This window comes from Taudactylus pleione, unplaced genomic scaffold, assembly GCF_031769625.1.
Source record: "Taudactylus pleione unplaced genomic scaffold, aTauple2 ptg000749l, whole genome shotgun sequence".
NCBI classification, from domain to species: Eukaryota; Metazoa; Chordata; class Amphibia; order Anura; family Myobatrachidae; genus Taudactylus; species Taudactylus pleione.
The window spans coordinates 87,435-106,470 of NW_028285151.1; the positions used below are offsets into that span (position 1 = coordinate 87,435).

Consider the following 19,036-nt stretch of genomic DNA (forward strand, 5'->3'; position numbering starts at 1 on the left):
AACCACACTCCCTAAAAGTGCAAATGTAAAATTGTGTGTGTGTGTATATATATATGTGTGTGTATATATAATTACATATAATCTAAAGAATGGATTTTAATATAAGAACAGCAGATAACAGATATGAGTCATTTAACTTGTGTATGTTTTGTTCACTTTGCTGCTTGCTCACTTAGATGAAAGAAGATAGATTTAGAGACTTGTTTGCTGCTTTTGGGACTTTAACTGACTGCTCCCTGAAATATACAAAGGATGGCAAATTCCGCAAGTTTGGCTTCATCGGCTTCGGCTCAGATGATGAGGCCAAAGCAGCACTGAGCCACTTCAACAAGAGTTATATTGATACATCCCGTATCTCTGTGAGTGAAAATATATTATTCATGTTTTTTTAAGTGGGGGAGGCAGATTTTTTTTCTCTGTAGTCACTGTTATTTTCTGAAAGGTGGAACAATGTAAATCATTTGGAGATCCAGCCAAGGATAAAGCCTGGAGCAAATACTCCCAGAAAAATGCCAAGGAGAAGGAAAAGAAAAAGATTGAAAAGGAAATACCTGTTGACAATAAAGTGGTAAGCTGATGGAATGCATTATAATTAAAAATAGACCATACTTGCAATTTCCTTTTTATCATTTATTTATATAGTTCCACCATATTCCATTGCACTTTACAATTGGGAACAAAATAGTAATAAAACAAAACTGTGTAATAATTGCTTGCACACTTACAATCTATAGGGACATAGAAATTTGATACATGATATGCAAATTCTGGCCTGCATTAAGACAGCTCGTTATGCAAATGTTCTAAACACAATGTACTATTAGCAAAGTATTGCTGTTCTCTCACTGTTTGTTTAGGATTTTGCTAGCCTTTGAACTATCTTGTGATTGAGGGTGTATTGCAGGGGTTCCCAACCACGGTCCTTAAGGCACACTAACAGTCCAGGTTTTAAGGATAGCCAAACTTGAGCACAGGTGACTCAAGTTTGGCTATTTTGATTTAACAGCTGTGCTCAACCATGGATATCACTAAAACCAGGACCGTTAGTGTGCCTTGAGGACCGAGGTTGGGAAACACTGGTGTATTGAAAGCAGTTTGCCATGTGTATGTTAGGTATACTTAATAATTGTATCTTTAGTTGCATAGACAGTGTATAGGTGTTAAGTGTGTATAGTTCAAAGTGTGATAAGCATTTCAAATCATAATTCGGAGTTGAAAAGTAGGAAAACAGAAGGGTTACATTATACCAGAAATCACGGTTACTGGAGTACTACATTTTACAAACACCTACTTTCTGACTGTCCTGGACATTTACTTATACCCCTTTTAGACCAAAATCCCCGGGTCTGACCCGGGGCAACCCCCTTTTACACCGCGGGTCGACCCGGGCTATGCCCGAGTCGGCACCATTCACACCTGACCCGGGTCAGCACTGACCCGGCTGCCCGGCGAAGGTGACCAGCGCTTTTTCCCCTCCCTCCGCGACCTACTTACCTTATCCTGCAGCAGTCCGGAGGCAGGGAGAGCAGGTGGGATGCGCTGCTTCGTGCCGCTCGGGCAGGCGCTGCTTGCAGTGGCCGCTTGGAGATGATGTCATCTCCAAGCGCCACTGAAGCCGGCCAATCAGGCGGCATGCGGCGCGACCCGGGTCATCGTGAGCTGCGCCGTTTACATTGCAGGGTGACATGGGAACAACCCGCGCTCAACCCTGCAATGGAGCAGGGTCGGATCCCCGGGTGTCTGGATCCGGGTTGATCCGTTCACACCGACTAAATTCCCGGGATTATGCGCGCTCACGTGCATCAACCCGGGATATTTCAGTTGGTGTAAAAGGGGTATTACTGAACTCCTTGTCTGGATAGTGCTATCCTGCAAATAACATCTAATTAATTTGATTTCTGCCCTTGTTTCCTATTTTTATTATTATACACATCTCTGCTTCAAATGAAACAATTTCTCAAGCACTGCACCCCATGCTTGCTACAATATTACCTTCTTGCATAATATTGTGTATTACAATGACTATTTTTGCAATCAATTACTATTTTTGCAACTTTGTTATTAATGTGTTACCAGGTACTTCTACTTTGAATATGCTGACTGCTTTCTATATCTCTCCATACTACCCAATCATGGTCTACCCCCTCCCCTTTTTCTACGATCCCACCCTTGTCTTATGTAGGGGGCTTTCCCGTGTTCTCTTTATTTTTTTTCTCTTATGTGATTCCCCACTGTGTATTAAGCTTCTACAAACCCTGCCAACTGTAACCTATATAGAGCTCCCTAGATGGCTGCCACGACTGTCACTTTCATGTGGCGAATGAACAACCCATGGAACGATTTGTTCAGTTGTTATCTTGTTAGTCCATTTTAATTTTACCCTTATATATTTACTTCCATATATTGCTGATCTCGCACACTGTAACTTATGTAGTGTGCCCAAGATGACTGCCTCACCTGGTAATCTTGTAGGTGGAATAAACCAGGCATGGATCTGATGATTTTGTAATTATTGTGTATTTTGCTTTAGTATTCTGTAGCTCCCCATTACGTCTCAACTTGTCCAGGCATTGCCTATTCCGCCTATGAAGTGCGCCCAAGATGTCTGCTTCGCCTGGTACTTTTTGTGGGTAGCTTTTATAAGCCTTGGAATGTATGACTCAGAATGGCGGTCTCTACTCTGTATTATGTTCATGGTTTTCTGTATTTTCTGTAAATCAAACCCTCTGTTAAGTGGTGCAGCCAGATTGTGAAGGTGGACTATATGATCTAGTCACACAGCAATGTTGGTCGATGGGTTGTGAGAGTTTAGAAAGAGAACATTTGTAAGTTTTGTGTCCACTGTGTAGAAGAGCGATAATTGGATAGAATAGCTTCAGGAGTTTCATAAGCGTGTCTGTAGAAGTGAGTTTTCAGACAATACTTGAAGAATTGGAGGCTAGAGGAAAGTTGTTATGCGAGGGATGGCTTTCCACAAAGTGGGTGCAGCTGGAAGAAGTCCTGTAACCACGAATACGAGCCTCTAATGAGTGTGGATGAGACATGTAAACTGTGGGAGATATTTTCAGATAGTCAATGAGTTGTATGTTGTGGTAGTTTTGTTGATGGCCTTATATCCAACAATATATACAAAAACACATTTTGGAAGGTTTATAATCAAAGTAGATATTCCATAAAGGGCACAGTATGTCAGTAGACTTATAAAGGGATCCCCCTTAAATAATAATTTTATTGATGCACATTTTTTGCACTAAGCTTTAATAGGTTTTTGATTTTATAGCTTCCAAAATTTGTTGTTGTAGTTGACGTTTATTAGGGGCACATCCAGAATAATATGCCATGACAACAATTTCCTAATCACATGTATTTACAATTTTACTGGATATGTATTAAGTCTTATTCCATTATACCTTTCGGTGCGTTTTTTTTTTTGTACCTGATGTCCTTTTATATAAGCAAAACTATTTTATATTGGTAAAGTACTGGCAACCAAATGTAGGGTCTGACAAAGCGGAGCTGCAGCAGAATGTTTTGCGAGATCAGCCTTTCTGCTGCATTCAAAATAGATTTTAGGGGTTATATTTACTAAAGTGAGAGTTTTTAGAAGTGGAGATGTTGCCAATAGCAACCAATCAGATTCTACTTTACATTTAACTAGCACCTTCTAGAAGATAATAGCTAGAATCTGATTGGTTGCTATGTGCAACATCTCCACTTCTAAAAACTCTCACTTTAGTAAATTTACCCCTAAGTCTGTATAGGGTAAGACCAGTAAGGAGACTATTGCAATAGTCAATGCAAGTTATATTGAGTGCATGAATTAAAGTTTGTGTCTTGTGTGCGAGGTGTATATATTCTGGATATGTTTCTTATGCTGGGTACACACTATGCGATATTTTGTTCAATCAGCCGACGAGTGCATTGGCGGGTATGTACAGACAAAATGTCTGTGAATGACGTCCTTCACAGACGTATCACTACGGCCCTGCAGCCAGCTGATGCCGATATACAGTACTGTGCAAAAGTTTTAGGCAGGTGCGGAAAAAATGCTGCAAAGTAAAAATGCTTTAAAAAATAGAATTGTTAATAGTTTATTTTATCAATTAACAAAATGCAAAGTGAATGAACAGAAGAGAAATTTAAATAAAATCCATATTTGGTGTGGGCCACCCTTTGCCTTCAAAACGGCATCAGTTCTTGAATTCTTCTAGGTACACTTGCACACAGTTTTTGAAGGAACTCTGCAGGGAGGTTGTACCAAACATCTTGGAGAACTAACCACAGATCTTCTGTGGATGTAGGCTTGCTCAAATCCTTCTGTCTCTTCATGTAATCCCAGACAGACTCGCTGTTGAGATCAGGGCTCTGTAGGCCACAGTGAAGCATGGTGGAGGTTTCTTGAAAGTTTGGGGCTGCATTTCAGCAAATAAGAGTTGGGGATTTGGGGCCTGATTCAGACCCACTCGCGAGCGGCTGTCCACTCGCAAGTGGGTCGATGGTCTGCGGTTCCCACCATTGAGTTCAATGGAGGGAGCCGTTCATGGCTGAGAGGCAGCGCCTGACCTCTTTCAGCCAATGAACGCACAGACCCGGAGCTTCAAAGGAGGAAGCCGCTTCTGTGTGCTTCATTCGAGAAGGAATATTCATCTTATTTAGGATGAATATGGCTTAGTACGATGGTCAGGTTTATCGCTTTGTTATTTTAACAAGACCCTTGGATGCCTACTGGACAAGGGGACCACTCGAGGTAATATAGGTGAGTATGTGTGAGTGTGTATGTATGTATTAAACTTATACTGTGTAAGGTGTGTGTCTTTCTTTCAACATTTCTTTACAGGTGAACTACAGGTCCCAGTGGGCCCTTAATGCCCCGCATGCTGGTACTTGTGGTTCTCCAAGTACCAGCATTTGGGGGAGGCTTCCTGGGACCTGCAGTTCTACTGTAAAGACAATGTTTATATTCTTCTATTTTTACACTATACTAACACAATCAACCCGCCACCCACCGCCCAGGGGTGGCGGGGATAGCACCAGGCTATCGGCCTAGGCTAGGGGTGCCCTGGAGAGGGAGACTCCTTTATTGGAGGGGTCAACTCCCCAGGGATCCCTGGCCTGGGCTGACTAGCGGTCCGGGCTGATGCTGCAGCTGGGAGGCCCGGTGATAGCGCTCCCCAGGCTGTGGGATCTGTCCCCCGTTAGAAGGGGTCCAGGGCTGGTTCTATGAATTACAGGGAGACCCTACTCAAATTTTTCCCTGTAATTCCTGAACCAGCCCTGCTTCCCATAGCCCAGTGCTGGTTGTACTGAGTACAGGGAGACACTACGTAATTTTTTCCCTGTACTTAGTCAACTAGACCTAGGTTTGAACAGTCCGGGGATGGTTCTGTTTTGAGGGGGACCCAACGTGCATTTTTTTTAAAGTTTTAACTCTTTATTTACTTTTTACAGTCAGATACATGCAGGCATCTCACTGATGTCTGTGTGAGAACAAACTGCTCATGCTGAAAGTGAAAGCATGAAGCAGTTCTATGCTGTCGGGGATTTGCAATTCATTTTGAAGTGTGATTTGCCGTTCGATTTGTACATGAACATGCCAAATCGAACAGCAAATCACTGTTCAGAACCGACTCAAATCGAATTTGTTTTGCAAATCGCAAAACAAATCGAATAATAGTAAATCTGGCAAAATCACTGGTTTTGCAACATTCGATTTGAGTCGGTTTGAGAAGAACGAAATCAGTCTTCAAAACAACCTGCAAATCGAGCTTTAATAAATTTATTCCCAGGTGTTAACCACAGATTGATCACGATTAGGAGCAGCTCTTTTCATAATATTGCGTTGAGACAATAATATCACATGTGCGCCTGAATTGTATATGATTCATATACTCTATATTACTTATCCATCATGCAATACCATCAGGGAGGCATCTGATTGGCCATCATGCAATACCATCAGGGAGGCATCTGTTTGGCTCCAAATTTATACTGCAGCAAGACAACGACCCCAAACATACAGCAAAAGGCATTAAGCACTATATTCAGCATAAAGAACAACAAGGAGTCCTGGAAGTGATGATATGGCCCCCACAGAGCCCAGATCTCAATATCTATGATATTGAGATCTGGGCTCTGTGGGGGCCATACATGAAGAGACGGAAGGATTTGAGCAAGCCTACATCCACAGAAGATCTGTGGTTAGTTCTCCAAGATGTTTGGAACAACCTCCCTGCCAAGTTCCTTCAAAAACTGTGTGCAAGTGTACCTAGAAGAATTGATGCTGTTTTGAAGGCAAAGAATGGTCACACCAAATATTGATTTGATTTAGATTTTTCTTCTGTTCATTCACTTTGCATTTTGTTAATTTGATAAAAATAAACTATTAACGCTTCTATTTTTGAAAGCATTCTTACTATGCAGCATTATTCCACACCTGCCTAAAGTTAGGTACACACAGACGACTTGCAAACGATGCAATGTAGTCAGTGATTTCCCTTGAACTCCCAGACAAACGATCTAGTGCATAACAAACTGTGCAATCTAACAAACGACAAAACAATATATCTGGTGGTTACATCGTTAGCTATATAATGTAAACATATGGGCTGATCGTCCAGTAGTGCGTACACACTGAACAATCCGAGGGGAATTGTTAACGAGATTGACAGATCTTCCTGCATGTAGAGTAGATCTGAAGATGCAACAGATGACGCCACGGTAGCGCGCATAGTGCATCCACACTTGACGATTTTGAACGATTTGTCATTATGATGCGTCTGAATTGGCCATATCGTTTAAAATATTGTCTAGTGTGTAGAGGCCTTTAACCTTTTGCATAGTACTGTATCTTGCAGATATATCCGTACATCTGGCTGTGTGTAAGGCGACCCGCCGACCGCCCGGACACTTGATGCAGGGACCGTCAGCGACTGACGTCCAAACTGGGTGGATAAATTTAAATGCCTGCCCAGTTGTGATGTCAGCGCATACACATCAAGCAGCAGATTGTTAAGTGTGTATTGGCTTAGTATTTGTCCGCTTGCTATGTGGCTCCCTCGGTCGGCGGACAAGTTGCCCATGTGTGTTCCTTGCCTTAGATGTATGTAACATGGTTTAGATGCAGATTGAATGTTGGCAGCACAGGACAATTCTGAGTCAAGAATAAGCTTGAGGGGGGTAGTTTATTGTCGTGTTGTCAACAGAAATAGAGATGTCGGATCGGTAACTGCTATTAGCAGGAGGGAATATTATTAACTTTTTTTTTAAAGTGTTGGGATGAAATTGCAAATAAGTCTAGTAATATAGAACTTTCATGCGGATGCATCACGCAGAGTTTTTTAAAAATCATGAAGGAACTGTTTACTGTAGTGAATTTTTTTCTGTTGTATATTACCTTGTTGTTAGTATTTAAGAATTAGACACCAGAAAAAAAAAATTGTGGTTTAGAAACAGTTCACGTACTTGAATGTATGTAAATGTCCCATGCGTCCCACAGAGAATCCAGTGATTGCAAAATATCTGCTATAGCGCGTATTTGCACGATACAGGCACTGAAGGACTCTCTTTTAAAAAATGAGCGGGTCTTGCAGGGCGCGCTGTGCAGCAGCCATGTCAATAAACTCCTCAGAGTCTCCCCGAGTCCTCAACCAATAAACGATGGTGGCAGTGTCTTCTTATCCAATCGCTGCCTGAAACCTCCGTCTCCCAGTCACGTGCCGCCGCCTGTTACTCTATTATGTCTCCTCGCGGATCAAGTGCCATTCATCGCTGAGCCTGGAAACTGCCTCTGCTTCTTTCCCCGCGCTACCACCGCTCCTCTGGGCGCCGGATCAAGGAGGGCAGCGCTGCTGCTACTATGTCACACTGCCGCCTGTCACTGGGATGTCACACTTTACTGAGGCAGCTCTCGGCATGAACCGGGTATGAGCATGACCGGGAAGGTAGGGGGGGTGGGTTGAGATTGTGCTTGTTTGATGGGGCACAAATTAACATTCTCTTTGAGAACACATTTTTTCATTCTCTCTTCTGTAACACAAATGCCCCTGTACTTAACACACTTCTCCTTCCCCCTAACGTAACACTCTTTTCCCCCCATCCCCACCTGTAGCACATCTTTTCCTAAGTCCCAAGCCCACTGTCTGCAGTATCATCACTCCACCTACATGCTGGTGAGACGTGCAAGAAAGTGACAGAGTGCACTGAACCGAAGTGCAGCTGATTCATTTGGATTCACAGTCAGACTGTCTGACAACACTGTCACAATCTGCACTCCTGCAGCTGCTGTAAGATCCAGTGCACATATTGCTGCTGTTGTACTTCTATACTGACATCCTATGTACCTTTTGTGCCTGTCTTAGGGGGTGTTTGTGTATGTGTATGCGGGGGGTGCAGCCCCTGGGTGAAGCGAGTCCATTTAAACTAAAATAGTTTAGTTGTGTAGCAGCAACCCAGACTCCACCAGCTGTCACCCACTGCTTCTCCCTGTCACCCATGGCCTCTCGATCACCCTCTGCCTGCCACCTACTGCCTCTCCCGCTGTGACCCGAGGAAATAGCACCATATTGAGAGGCTGTGACCCTGTACTGACAAGACTTTTGTACCATTAGCAACGTTGCATTCTGGTGTCTACAGAAAGCCTGTAGAGCCATCCAAATGGACTGGATCAGTGCCATATCTCTTCCCCTGTGACACCCTGACAGCGATCGCTCTCTGATGCTGTACTAATCCCCTCACTGTCCGAGCTCTTCCACATACATATTGCACATATGCATACCGCACAGATGCCCACTGCAGACATGCATATTGCACACATACCCAATATTCAAATACATACTGCACAGATGCTCGCTGCACATATACTGCTATCTACCCTTGTCCTCTTCCTACCACCAGCACTGCCTGCCCCTAGCCTCCCCCTTGACCCCCAGCACTGTCACAACTGCTGTCTGCACTTTCCTCCTCCCTACCCTTAGCACTGCCCTTACTCCCCTTTTCCTCAAGCTCTTCCCCTACTTCTCCCTGCCTTTACCTCCAGCTCTACCCCAACTGCTACTGTACCTGCCACCAGCACTGACCCAACTGCCGTCTGCCCTCACCCCCCATAATATGTGATGTGACCTAGAAACAGTGAAGTAGGACCCCAATTTTTTAAAGTGGGGTCCCCGGGACCCATACATTTTTCCAATTTGCGCGATCACTGTAATCACCCTTGGGGTTAAAAGCTTGATCCTCATGTATCAAGTTCCTATTTCTCTATAGATTGTAAGCTTTGCGAGTAGGGTCCCTTACCTCTTTGTCTGGCAGTTATTAGAGATGAGCGGTTTGGTTTTGGCTTGGATCTTCCCGTCAAGTTCTGATCTCAGAAAGAGGCAAAACTTCACCTTTCATGGACATCTCCATGTTTGTGAAAGATGCCGTTTTGCCTCATTCTGAGATCCGAGTTTGGCGGGAAGATCTGAGGCAAAACCGAACCACTCATCTCTAGTTATTAGTTTTGTCTTATTACTGTTTTGTTCCCAATTGTAAAGCACAACTGAATATGCTGGCGCTATATAAATAACTGTTAATAAATAAATCATGTTTGTTTGGCAGTGTCACTCTATTTCAATAGGAGCGGTAGACAGCTGTAAATATGCGCAGTGAGTAAAGCAAAAAAGAGCAAGTAACTTTGTATCTGGAGCAAACCATGTTACAATACAAGGGGTGCAAATCAATTTATTTTTTTATCATGCAGGTTAAATACTGACTGCTTTTTCAGGTAGCCTCCAAATGCTGGACAGTTTCATTTTTATAGTGCAATTTGAGTTTGGACACTTCCCCATAACAAATCTAATCTCTTTGCACATTCTAAATCTGCCACACCTGCAGCGCAGCATGGTTTTACCAATGTGCACAGTTTCCTGCTCTTTTTTGCTGTACTCCCAACTCAGTTTCAGGGCCTTAAAGTATGAGATCTACTCGTTCTACTTCACAAGAGTTTTTGTAGATGTTGTGTTACTTTAGAGTGCCAGGACTGACATCGAATTCAATTTGGAGTGTGAAGAGAAGAGAGAGCCACTTTATCAAGGGTTATTTCTAGGGTTTTGGTTAAGATGCAGTACTGTACAGCAATATCAGGAGAAGTTAATGTAGAAACTGGTGAGAATCATTGTTGCTAAGAGGTGTAAAGATGTAAAATTTAATAGAGTTAATTAGATGAAAGTTTGATAGAGTTCAGAAACCGAGAGATTTAAATTAATACAGGAACACTTGCAAGTGATGAGGTTGTGGTCTGAGAGAGTGAAAGGAGAGTTAAGTAAATCCGAAACCGAGCATAGTCTAGATCTAGAGAATACAAGATGGAGGTAGTGGCCATCCTGATTAGTCCGTACACTGGGAGAGGCCAAGAGTAGTTTGGAGGCAATAGGAGCATGTGGACTATCAATAGACATGTTAAAATAACCCATGATGTTGGTGGGATGTCCGCCAATAAGAAATGAGGGAGCCAGACAGAGAAGTGTTCAAGAAATTGTTGGTGTGGTGCAGGAAGACGATAAATCACAGCAACACACAAATAGGATAATTCATATTGGGCAAGAATTATCTGACATTAGAGAACAAACACCAAAGTAGTCTTAAGCTGGCCACACACTAGACCAACTTTCATCCAACTAGTTGATTGGTTGGAATGAAAATCTGGTAACGTATGGGAGTAACTGATGATCAGCAATTTGCTCCTAAATGCCAGAAAACAGATGAAAATGGTCGTTCAGACAAGTTTGTTAAATGTTTGATCTAAACAATTTGTTCAAACAACAGTTTTTGTCCATTTTCCGGCGTTTAGGAGTAAATTGCTGATTGTCATTTGCTTTCATACCTTACCAGATTTTCATTCCAACCAATCAACTAGTTGGATGTAAGTTAGTCTAGTGTGTGGCCAGCTTTACACAATAATTAGTTGTAAAGAGATTCTTTACTTTTGGACAGTCCTTAATTAAACCTGCCCACGTGAATGACAAATAATTGTTTGTCTCTATACCTTTCTTAACAGTTCAGGCTTATTTGTGGTTTCAGCAGTCTGTTGTTGTTGTTTTTTTGGTGATACTTTGAGAAAAAAAATCAGTAACTTAGTTAATTATCTTAAACACTGGTTAAAACTCATGCTATTACAAGCTTTTTTAAAAAAAATAAAAATATGCAAACAGGTGTCAGGTGAGTATGCTGTGAAAAATGCAAAGGATATTACAGCCATTGGGCCTGATTCAAATTTAGGAATAGAGTAATGGTGCATATACACGGTACGATTAAAATGACGATAACGATATCGATCATATAGTTATCATTCATATCGTGCATTTTTTGTTGCGTCCAACCCACCAATGACCTGCGATGCGCGGGCACGTATGGACGATAAAGATATTGTCCCATCGACCGTATATGCATTCCGACTTGGTCAATATCGACCAGGTTACTATAGGGACTCAGGTTGGTGGTGTGCTGGATGATCGATATCGATCATCCAGCACACCCGGGAGATCATTCAGCCATATTGTTATCGCTGACGGTCGTCCCGTGTGTATGCACCATTAGATTGGGAGGGGTGTGTCCAAACTACATGCACCACCTATCGGCATTTTCTGTTTTAACATTTGTCAGGACTGAATCTAAACTGATTTGCATCTCACTTTGAAATCTGTGTTGAAGCGTTTATTTGGCCTCATCCTGATGCTGTCTACCTATAAGATTACTGTGTTCTTTTTCAGTCCAAGAAGAAGAAGAATGAAGCCTTGGAGCAAGTACGTATTTAAAATCTTCCTGATGATTATGTTAAGATAATTGACTCTTTGTTATATGTAGTTATTTATGTGTGATTGCAAAAAAGTTTATTTTTATTGTTTACTATATAAATATAGATTGCAAGAACTTGTCATTGTTTCTCTCTAAATACCTTGTTAATGCACTGTGCAGAGAATAATAAAACAAGCAATCGTATATTGTATATTTTGAATCTTTCTCTACACTTCAAATGTGGTGTCATGGAGATATTTACCTGTTGTCTCTTGTAGGTAGTGTCTAACCAGTCCTCAGTGCTCTTGGAGCCTTCCACATTGGTGTTTAGCAGTTATTAGTTCTGCTAACACATACATTGAAAGTATTAGGAGGTTGTGGGTGGTCCTGAACTGAATTTGTCTAGCTTTTTCTAGGAGAGGGGTTCTCTTAAGGGGCCTATCCACTAAGCGTCCTGAAAGACTGAATGACTAGCGTTCAGACCTTCAGGTCGCCGAGGTGCGGTGCCCGCACTGAGCGGCGTTCACTGAACATCATTCAGTGAATGAGCCCGACCACCTATCTCTGAAAATGCCGAACCTGATGAGCGTCGTCAGGTTGACGGGCATGTTCAGTAGATAGTCGGGGACGGCAAGGACCCAGCATGCACACACATCAGGTAATGGATAGGCCCCTTTAGTAAATTGCATAGATTGTGGTAGCAGCAAGGCCTTCTGCCTTGCATTCTTGTGCATGCAGAAAGTTGATGTCTAATGCTGGCCTGCTCTGCATCTTCATAGCACAGAGCTCATAAGAATAAAACTGTTGCAGATTTATTTTAGATTACATGTTTGTTAGCGTGGACCTATCTCAAAAGATGCAGAAGTGAGTCTACATTACTCTGTAAGAGTATTACTATTTGTCATTAAGTACTGGTACCCAACTAAATCCAGTTTGAGGTATAAAATATAATATTACAGAGTAGATGTATTAATACATGGTATGTAGATAAATTGGGAGATTGATGAATGGCAGATGACGTTTCATTAAGATACATGTAAAGTTTTGCATTTGGGATTAGAATTATACATGCAGTTAATATCTTATGGCCCATCCATGTGTAAAGGGGCCTATCCATTACACGACTTTGTGAACAATCCGACCAAAACCAGGAGGTTTGGTCGCATTATTCACAAAGTCGTATAATGGATAGCCGGCAAGGACCAGCGATGCGCGTGCACGCTGGTTCCTTGCCGACCCTGACTCAACCTGACGAAGCTCGTCAGGTTCGGCGTGTTCAGTTATAGGTCGGGCTCCTGCACTGAATGATGTTCAGTGAACGCCATTTAGTGTGGGCACCGCAAATCGGAGACTTGAAGGTCTGAACACTAGACGTTCAGGTCGCCTAGTGGATTGGCCCCTTAATGGTAGCTCAAGGAAGTGCTTGCCAATCTGCTGCATGATTTATAATGTACAAATAAGGCTTTATCTTGAATATGCAGTTCAGTCTTGGGCCTTAGGAGATTAATAGATGTGCTGAAACAGCAGAGTGCAGAGAAGGAACTTGGTGGATATTATACATCAGGAGGAATATTAGATTGATTATTGGATGCACAATTTGAAAACGATCAAGAGCTGCAACAAATGCTGTCTGAATGGCTTTTTACCAATAGGAAGAGTGGGTAGAAAAACATTTGCAATTTGGAATATATACATTTTACATTAAAAAGAGAAGGCAGTGCCCCTTATGTCCTTTGTATTTTTCCTGCTGCTTAAGTCTGGGACATGGCCCTTACTGGGAACTGGTAACTTGATTGCCGTGTCTTTTTTTTTTTTTTTTTTATTAATATTTTCTAAACTAAACAATGTTATTATAGTGTATGTTGCATTTCCTTCACTGATGTACATCCCTGTTTAGAGGGGTATTCAATACGGGAGCGAAAAGTCCGTGCTGGACTTTTCGCCCCACATCGGAGATTTTCCTGAGATAAAGTATCGGGCGCGCGCCTGCTTTATCCCAGTATTCAATATAAAAGCTATGAAAACGGCAAACTGCAAAGTGGGATCTGCGTAAAAAAACTAATTTTTCCTTGAGTAAATTGTAGGACCCCCCTAAAGTTGTAAAAACATGGGGGATCACTTTGTGTATCCCCGTTTTAGCCTGCAATTGAAAGTCGGGGATTTAAATAGCCGCAGCAGGTGTTTTTTCACTCGGCATTCAAGATGTGTTGCAGAAGAGCACTTAGGTTATTTTTTTCGTTTTTTTTATCAAATTTGGGGTACATGAAAATGGGTACTAGCATATTTTTATGTCCCTAAAGTAAGTTTTAAAAATTCTGCAACTATGCACCTGCCGCTAATAGCCTATTCTAGAAAACACCTGCCGCATACTTGCAGAATAGCCCTGAATCTATTTCCCTATTTTTAAACACTTTTTTTCCCATTTTTTTTTTTTTCACCCCAATTTTTAAATTAATTTTTTGGGGTGTCCCTATTTTTTTTTCAAACTTTTTTTGACACAGTTATTTTTAAAATGTCATTCCCAGGTGTGCAGGCTATTTCTTTTAAGCCTGCACCCCTAAACCCCAATTCTGCCCTTTTTTTCGCCACCTATTCAGTGGTGAAAAGTTATCCCCGTTTTTTTTCAAATTCTTTTCGAACCTGCGAAAAGTCTTTGAAATTGAATACGGTGTAAAACCAAAACCAGCAAAAATGACGTCTTTTTTTGCGAATTATCGCAAAAAAAGACTTTTCGCTTCATATCGAATACCCCTGTTAGACTCTTATTACTGGATTTGTGGGAAATTAGAGCAATAAGCTGTTTGATCATGTCTGTTCATGTGGAATGATTGTTGCATTGTGATTTATGATGATTTTGTTATTATTAACAGCTCCTTATATAGCACCAGCATATTCCATTGCACTTTACAATTATCCTGGTTACTTTGCATTATCAATACAGTAGTTAATACACAAAGTTAAAAGTTACTGATAATGCAAAGTAGAGTATTTGTTACTATGGGCTAGCAACTTATGAACCCTACAAAAAATGCAATTGCCTGAGGGATAATTACTCCTTTGTACAACCTCTTCTACCTGTTATCTGTCTAAATGCAATTAATGTGTATAATTGCACACGGGAGCACATCCTTTTATGTTGCTAGTGCCACACTGGGAGATGATATATGCAGGGCTTACAGTTAGATGTTAACGTGCTTAAAAATGGTAATAGAACATACTACAGGGAAAGCATGATGCCATGTCTCTTAACATTGTCAGTCTCTCTCAGGGGATAGATGTGTGCCATTGTGAGCTGTGCAGGGTGGGGACAGTGCCATAGCAATGCAATGGTTCCTACCCCTAACAGCAGAAGCATCAATATTATTTAAAGTAAGTAACCTCTTTAATGCTCCTCATCTGACCTATTGTGTATTATCTGCAGCTGGAAAAGGACAGTGGCTTCAAAGAGTTTCTCACTGTGCACCAAAACAGGAATAAGACTGCTACGTGGGCCAATGACACCCAGGCTGAGCCAGTGGAGAAGATAAAGAGCCGCTCACAGGATGATTATCTGAATTTTGATTCTGAATCGGAACAAGATACTGGTGATGAAAATGAGGATGGATCAGGAAAGAATGGAGAACAAACCACTGGTATGGAGCACGTATTATTATAAAGCTATTGAGAAATTAATGATTTGGTAATAGAAACAATATTTTCCTTTTAAGGATCACTCCACCTTTTTGTGAACTTTTTTTGTTTTTTTTAGGATGGAGGGAGGGATTAATAGAACACCTCATGTCATCTTTTCATTGGTTAAGAAATGTTTTAGCAGTGGTTTAGAGCAGGTACTGGTATGAAAAACTGAATTGTGTTGAAACGTGACAGTCGTGAGACCAGCGCTCAGCGTTAGTAGGGACATTAGCAGGCATGTGAAAAAACACTGGCATGTATGTATGAGGGCACTTGCTGGTTTGTTACAAGAGTACAAACTGGCACCTGGAAGGACACAGGCTGTAATTTCTAGGCATAAACTGTTTTAATCCAGAAATGGAATTTGTTCAATCATTTAATAAGTTCGCGTCAGGTGCTAGAAAGGGAGAGGTTATCTAGAAATCGGTAAAACTGAAGAATCCCCCAGCTCAGACTGTGCACCAGTAAAGATCTGCTATACCATTAGCTCATAAAATGCAGGAGACTGTTACCCACATTTCAAAATCTATGATGAGCCAGACATGTCAAGGCACTCCAGCTAATAGTAACGTGCCAAGAAGGGGGAGGGGGCAGTACTAATTATTGTATCCTATGCTGACCTGGATGTAGGCATAACTACCCCTGTTTAGAGGCCTAACTTTTCCTCCAAGTATAGTACATGTGCAAGTACTCACTAATGATTAAACATTACTGTGGGGTCTTGCAATGGTGCTATGGTCTGTGTTCTCGTCCTCTCCTGTGGAACCTTATGATACCTGGGAGAATGGAGCCTTGTTGTAGGGCTTGATGAGCACTATATATGATTAGTTGTACAGCAGTACATGATTTCAGTTGTCTTTCACTGCTCAATAACAGGTGAGAAACTTGCTCTGCAGCCAGAGATTTCAGACATGGAATACCTTAAATCTAAGGTAGTGAAAGATAATTCTAGTGCCTCATCTGGAGATGAGGGAGAGTCAGAGCATAAGGAAAGTGAGAAAGGAGCAGATCAGAGGAAAACTACTGGCATCGGCAAAGATCCTGGACCATCTGAGAAGAGCAAGATAGGGAAGAAGGAGGTGAGTCAAAAGTAGTGCAGTATAAATCTCATCTTAAATCAATTCTAGGGCGAAATCGGAAGAGTTATCTGTAAATATATAGTATGGAATATGATTGTCCTGCATAGTGAGGTTAAAAAAAAAAAATACACTGGGACCATTAATAGCAACCTTTCATTAATTTCTCTTTTATTTACAATGAGGACTAAACCAGGTCCCCAGTATGACACTTCTCCTTGCCTTGTACAACAATCATTCACATAACAGACATCCTCACACCAGCTGAGACACACAAGTGATCACCTTAAAAGGAGCACAAGGCTTATTTAATACGCTTATCTGTGTTTGTCTATTTTATCCCGGCATCTTGGACGCTTTTTGCACTTACTGCCAGAGGGGCTGGAGGGGGCATGTAGCCTCCAAATACAGTAAGAGTTTGTTTACACAATATACATTCCAAAATGGCGACCTGATCGACACAAATGTGAGTGTTTGAAGGAGAATGACTTGCGAGTATTCCAACCCTGCTGCGAGCTGCTGATGACGACCATTTGCTGTGTCTGATTCACGACCTCTTCTAAGACACAGCCAGTGCGATGGAATAGCAGGATTACAGTGTGCTGAACACTCATTTTTTAACAAAATGCCCACCACACCACCAGCCATATTCCTGGCACATCTGCTCCTGTTTACTTGCATTAGTAGGGAGGCACATTTGCTACCTAATATGCAGAGTAAAATACATTAAAAAATAAAGAATTTTACCTTTGTGCTTAGATGCATTTTGCATCCAATCTAAGTATAGTCCATGGTGCATATACAGTGATACATAATAACTGTGATGAATAATCATAAATTGTGATTATAGATACAAAATGCAGATTCATCTGTTTTTAGGTTATAGATTTTGAAATATTACACAGGAAAACAGGTGGCACCATGCATTAAATATGATCAAGCAAATATTAATACACAAATATTTGCATACTCAAAGAAAATGAAATCAAGCTTCTCCTGACCACAGTTTCCTGGACATCTGTAATGCTCTTGCTTTCATCAGGAAATACACTTCAAAGGAAGTAAGAAATATATAGAGTAATACATTCAACCACCGCACTAGTATTGATGTTGCAGAATGCATACATTATTCCAATTAAACTTATACTCATCAGAATAATTATATATTAAAAATATTACGTGACATTACTTAAGAGCTGGCATACCTGGCGTTCCCCAGGTTGAAGAATGGACCTTGAAGTACATCTGCAGCCTTCATTATTTACATTGCAGACCAACATTGGAGAGCATGGCTTATGAAAATGTGCTGGGAGGAAACTAGTAACTGTCAGTGCAGGTGCAGTGTGACAGTTGATCCTACAACTCACTGATCTTCTGTTGGGGCTCTGCCTGCCCCCGACTGGTACATATCAGCCTGTGCCTTCAGATCAGTGCAGTTTTAGGCACTGGGAGACGTCCTGAGCAAACTTGCTTAAATAAAAATTTCAAATTAGAGACTCCACTGCCTACTTCATGGGCACCATGTAGACCTCCATGGGCTTGACGTACTTCAAACATAGCCATAAACCTAATCCTGGTCAAACTACACCACCATGCCAAATTTGGAGGAGTTAGGTACAAAACTCTGGCCGTGCATAAAGGACAAACTGACACACACACACACACACACGCTTTCTCCCTTATTATATAGATTATTAGTAAGTTTCTCCCACAGGGAACACTTTTTAGCAGTCTTCCAACAAACTAAGGGCCGGTTTCTATTAGACAAATCGGCCAAAAGAAAAAAAAAAATACCTCAACACCCCAAAAAAAGTTGTAATTTTTTGGGCAAAAATGAAAAAAGTGTGTGGGGAGGGGGGGACAAGGATAAAAAGTAGCGAAGTAGGTTTCTTGGGGGGCTGTATGGATGGGTCAGGTGTTTTTAGGATTGCAGGTGCATGCAGCAGGTGGATTTTTCTAATTTTTTTTTAAAGTACACTTTAGAAACACAGAAATATGCTAGCACCAAGTACCCCAAATTTGACAGGACACTTTTTTTTCCACCAAAAATACTGTTTTCTATAATTTTTCACCACTTTTACAAATGTGCTCCTAGAAAGCTTTTAACACAAATTAAAGAGACAAAGTACTTTTATTAGGGCTAATAGTACACATCTGTAATTTATTTCCAGTGTCCGTGCATCTTATTTTGGGGTACAGACTGATTCCCCCAATCTATTCAGTACTTCTCGCCATTTATGCATTTTCGCCTGTTCTGTAATTAAATAGGGTGAATCGCGGGGACACGCATGCTGTTAATTTGCGTCCAAAACAGGCGAATGCGGCAGAAAGTACAACAGGCGAAAAGTTTCTGACTTTTTGCGTCTACTTGAATTCGGGCCTAAATTTTTAATTCTAAAAAGCAATAAATTGACTGTAGATGAACATATAAAACAATAAGGCTTATCGGAATTTGGAAAACTGCAACTGGCCACAAAGTATCCAATGTATATCTAAAAAAAGGTCAGTAAATCGTATATATT

The 19,036-nt window shown here is 41.3% G+C and overlaps 1 protein-coding gene across 7 annotated transcripts in view; it reads left to right on the forward strand.

Moving 5' to 3' along the window:
• The window catches only part of RBM19 (RNA binding motif protein 19), a 124,185-nt gene that overhangs the window by 2,548 nt on the left and 102,601 nt on the right, over positions 1–19,036 (forward strand). For all 7 annotated transcript variants that reach the window (XR_015872560.1, XR_015872562.1, XR_015872561.1 and 4 more), the window contains exons 2-6: positions 177–359; positions 443–568; positions 11,742–11,774; positions 15,188–15,398; positions 16,315–16,517. Coding sequence is in view for 4 of the 7 variants with exons in the window: in XM_088457273.1 (XP_088313399.1) it covers positions 177–359; positions 443–568; positions 11,742–11,774; positions 15,188–15,398; positions 16,315–16,517 (756 nt within the window). In the remaining 3 variants the exon portion in view is untranslated. The remainder of the gene's footprint in view (positions 1–176; positions 360–442; positions 569–11,741; positions 11,775–15,187; positions 15,399–16,314; positions 16,518–19,036) is intronic.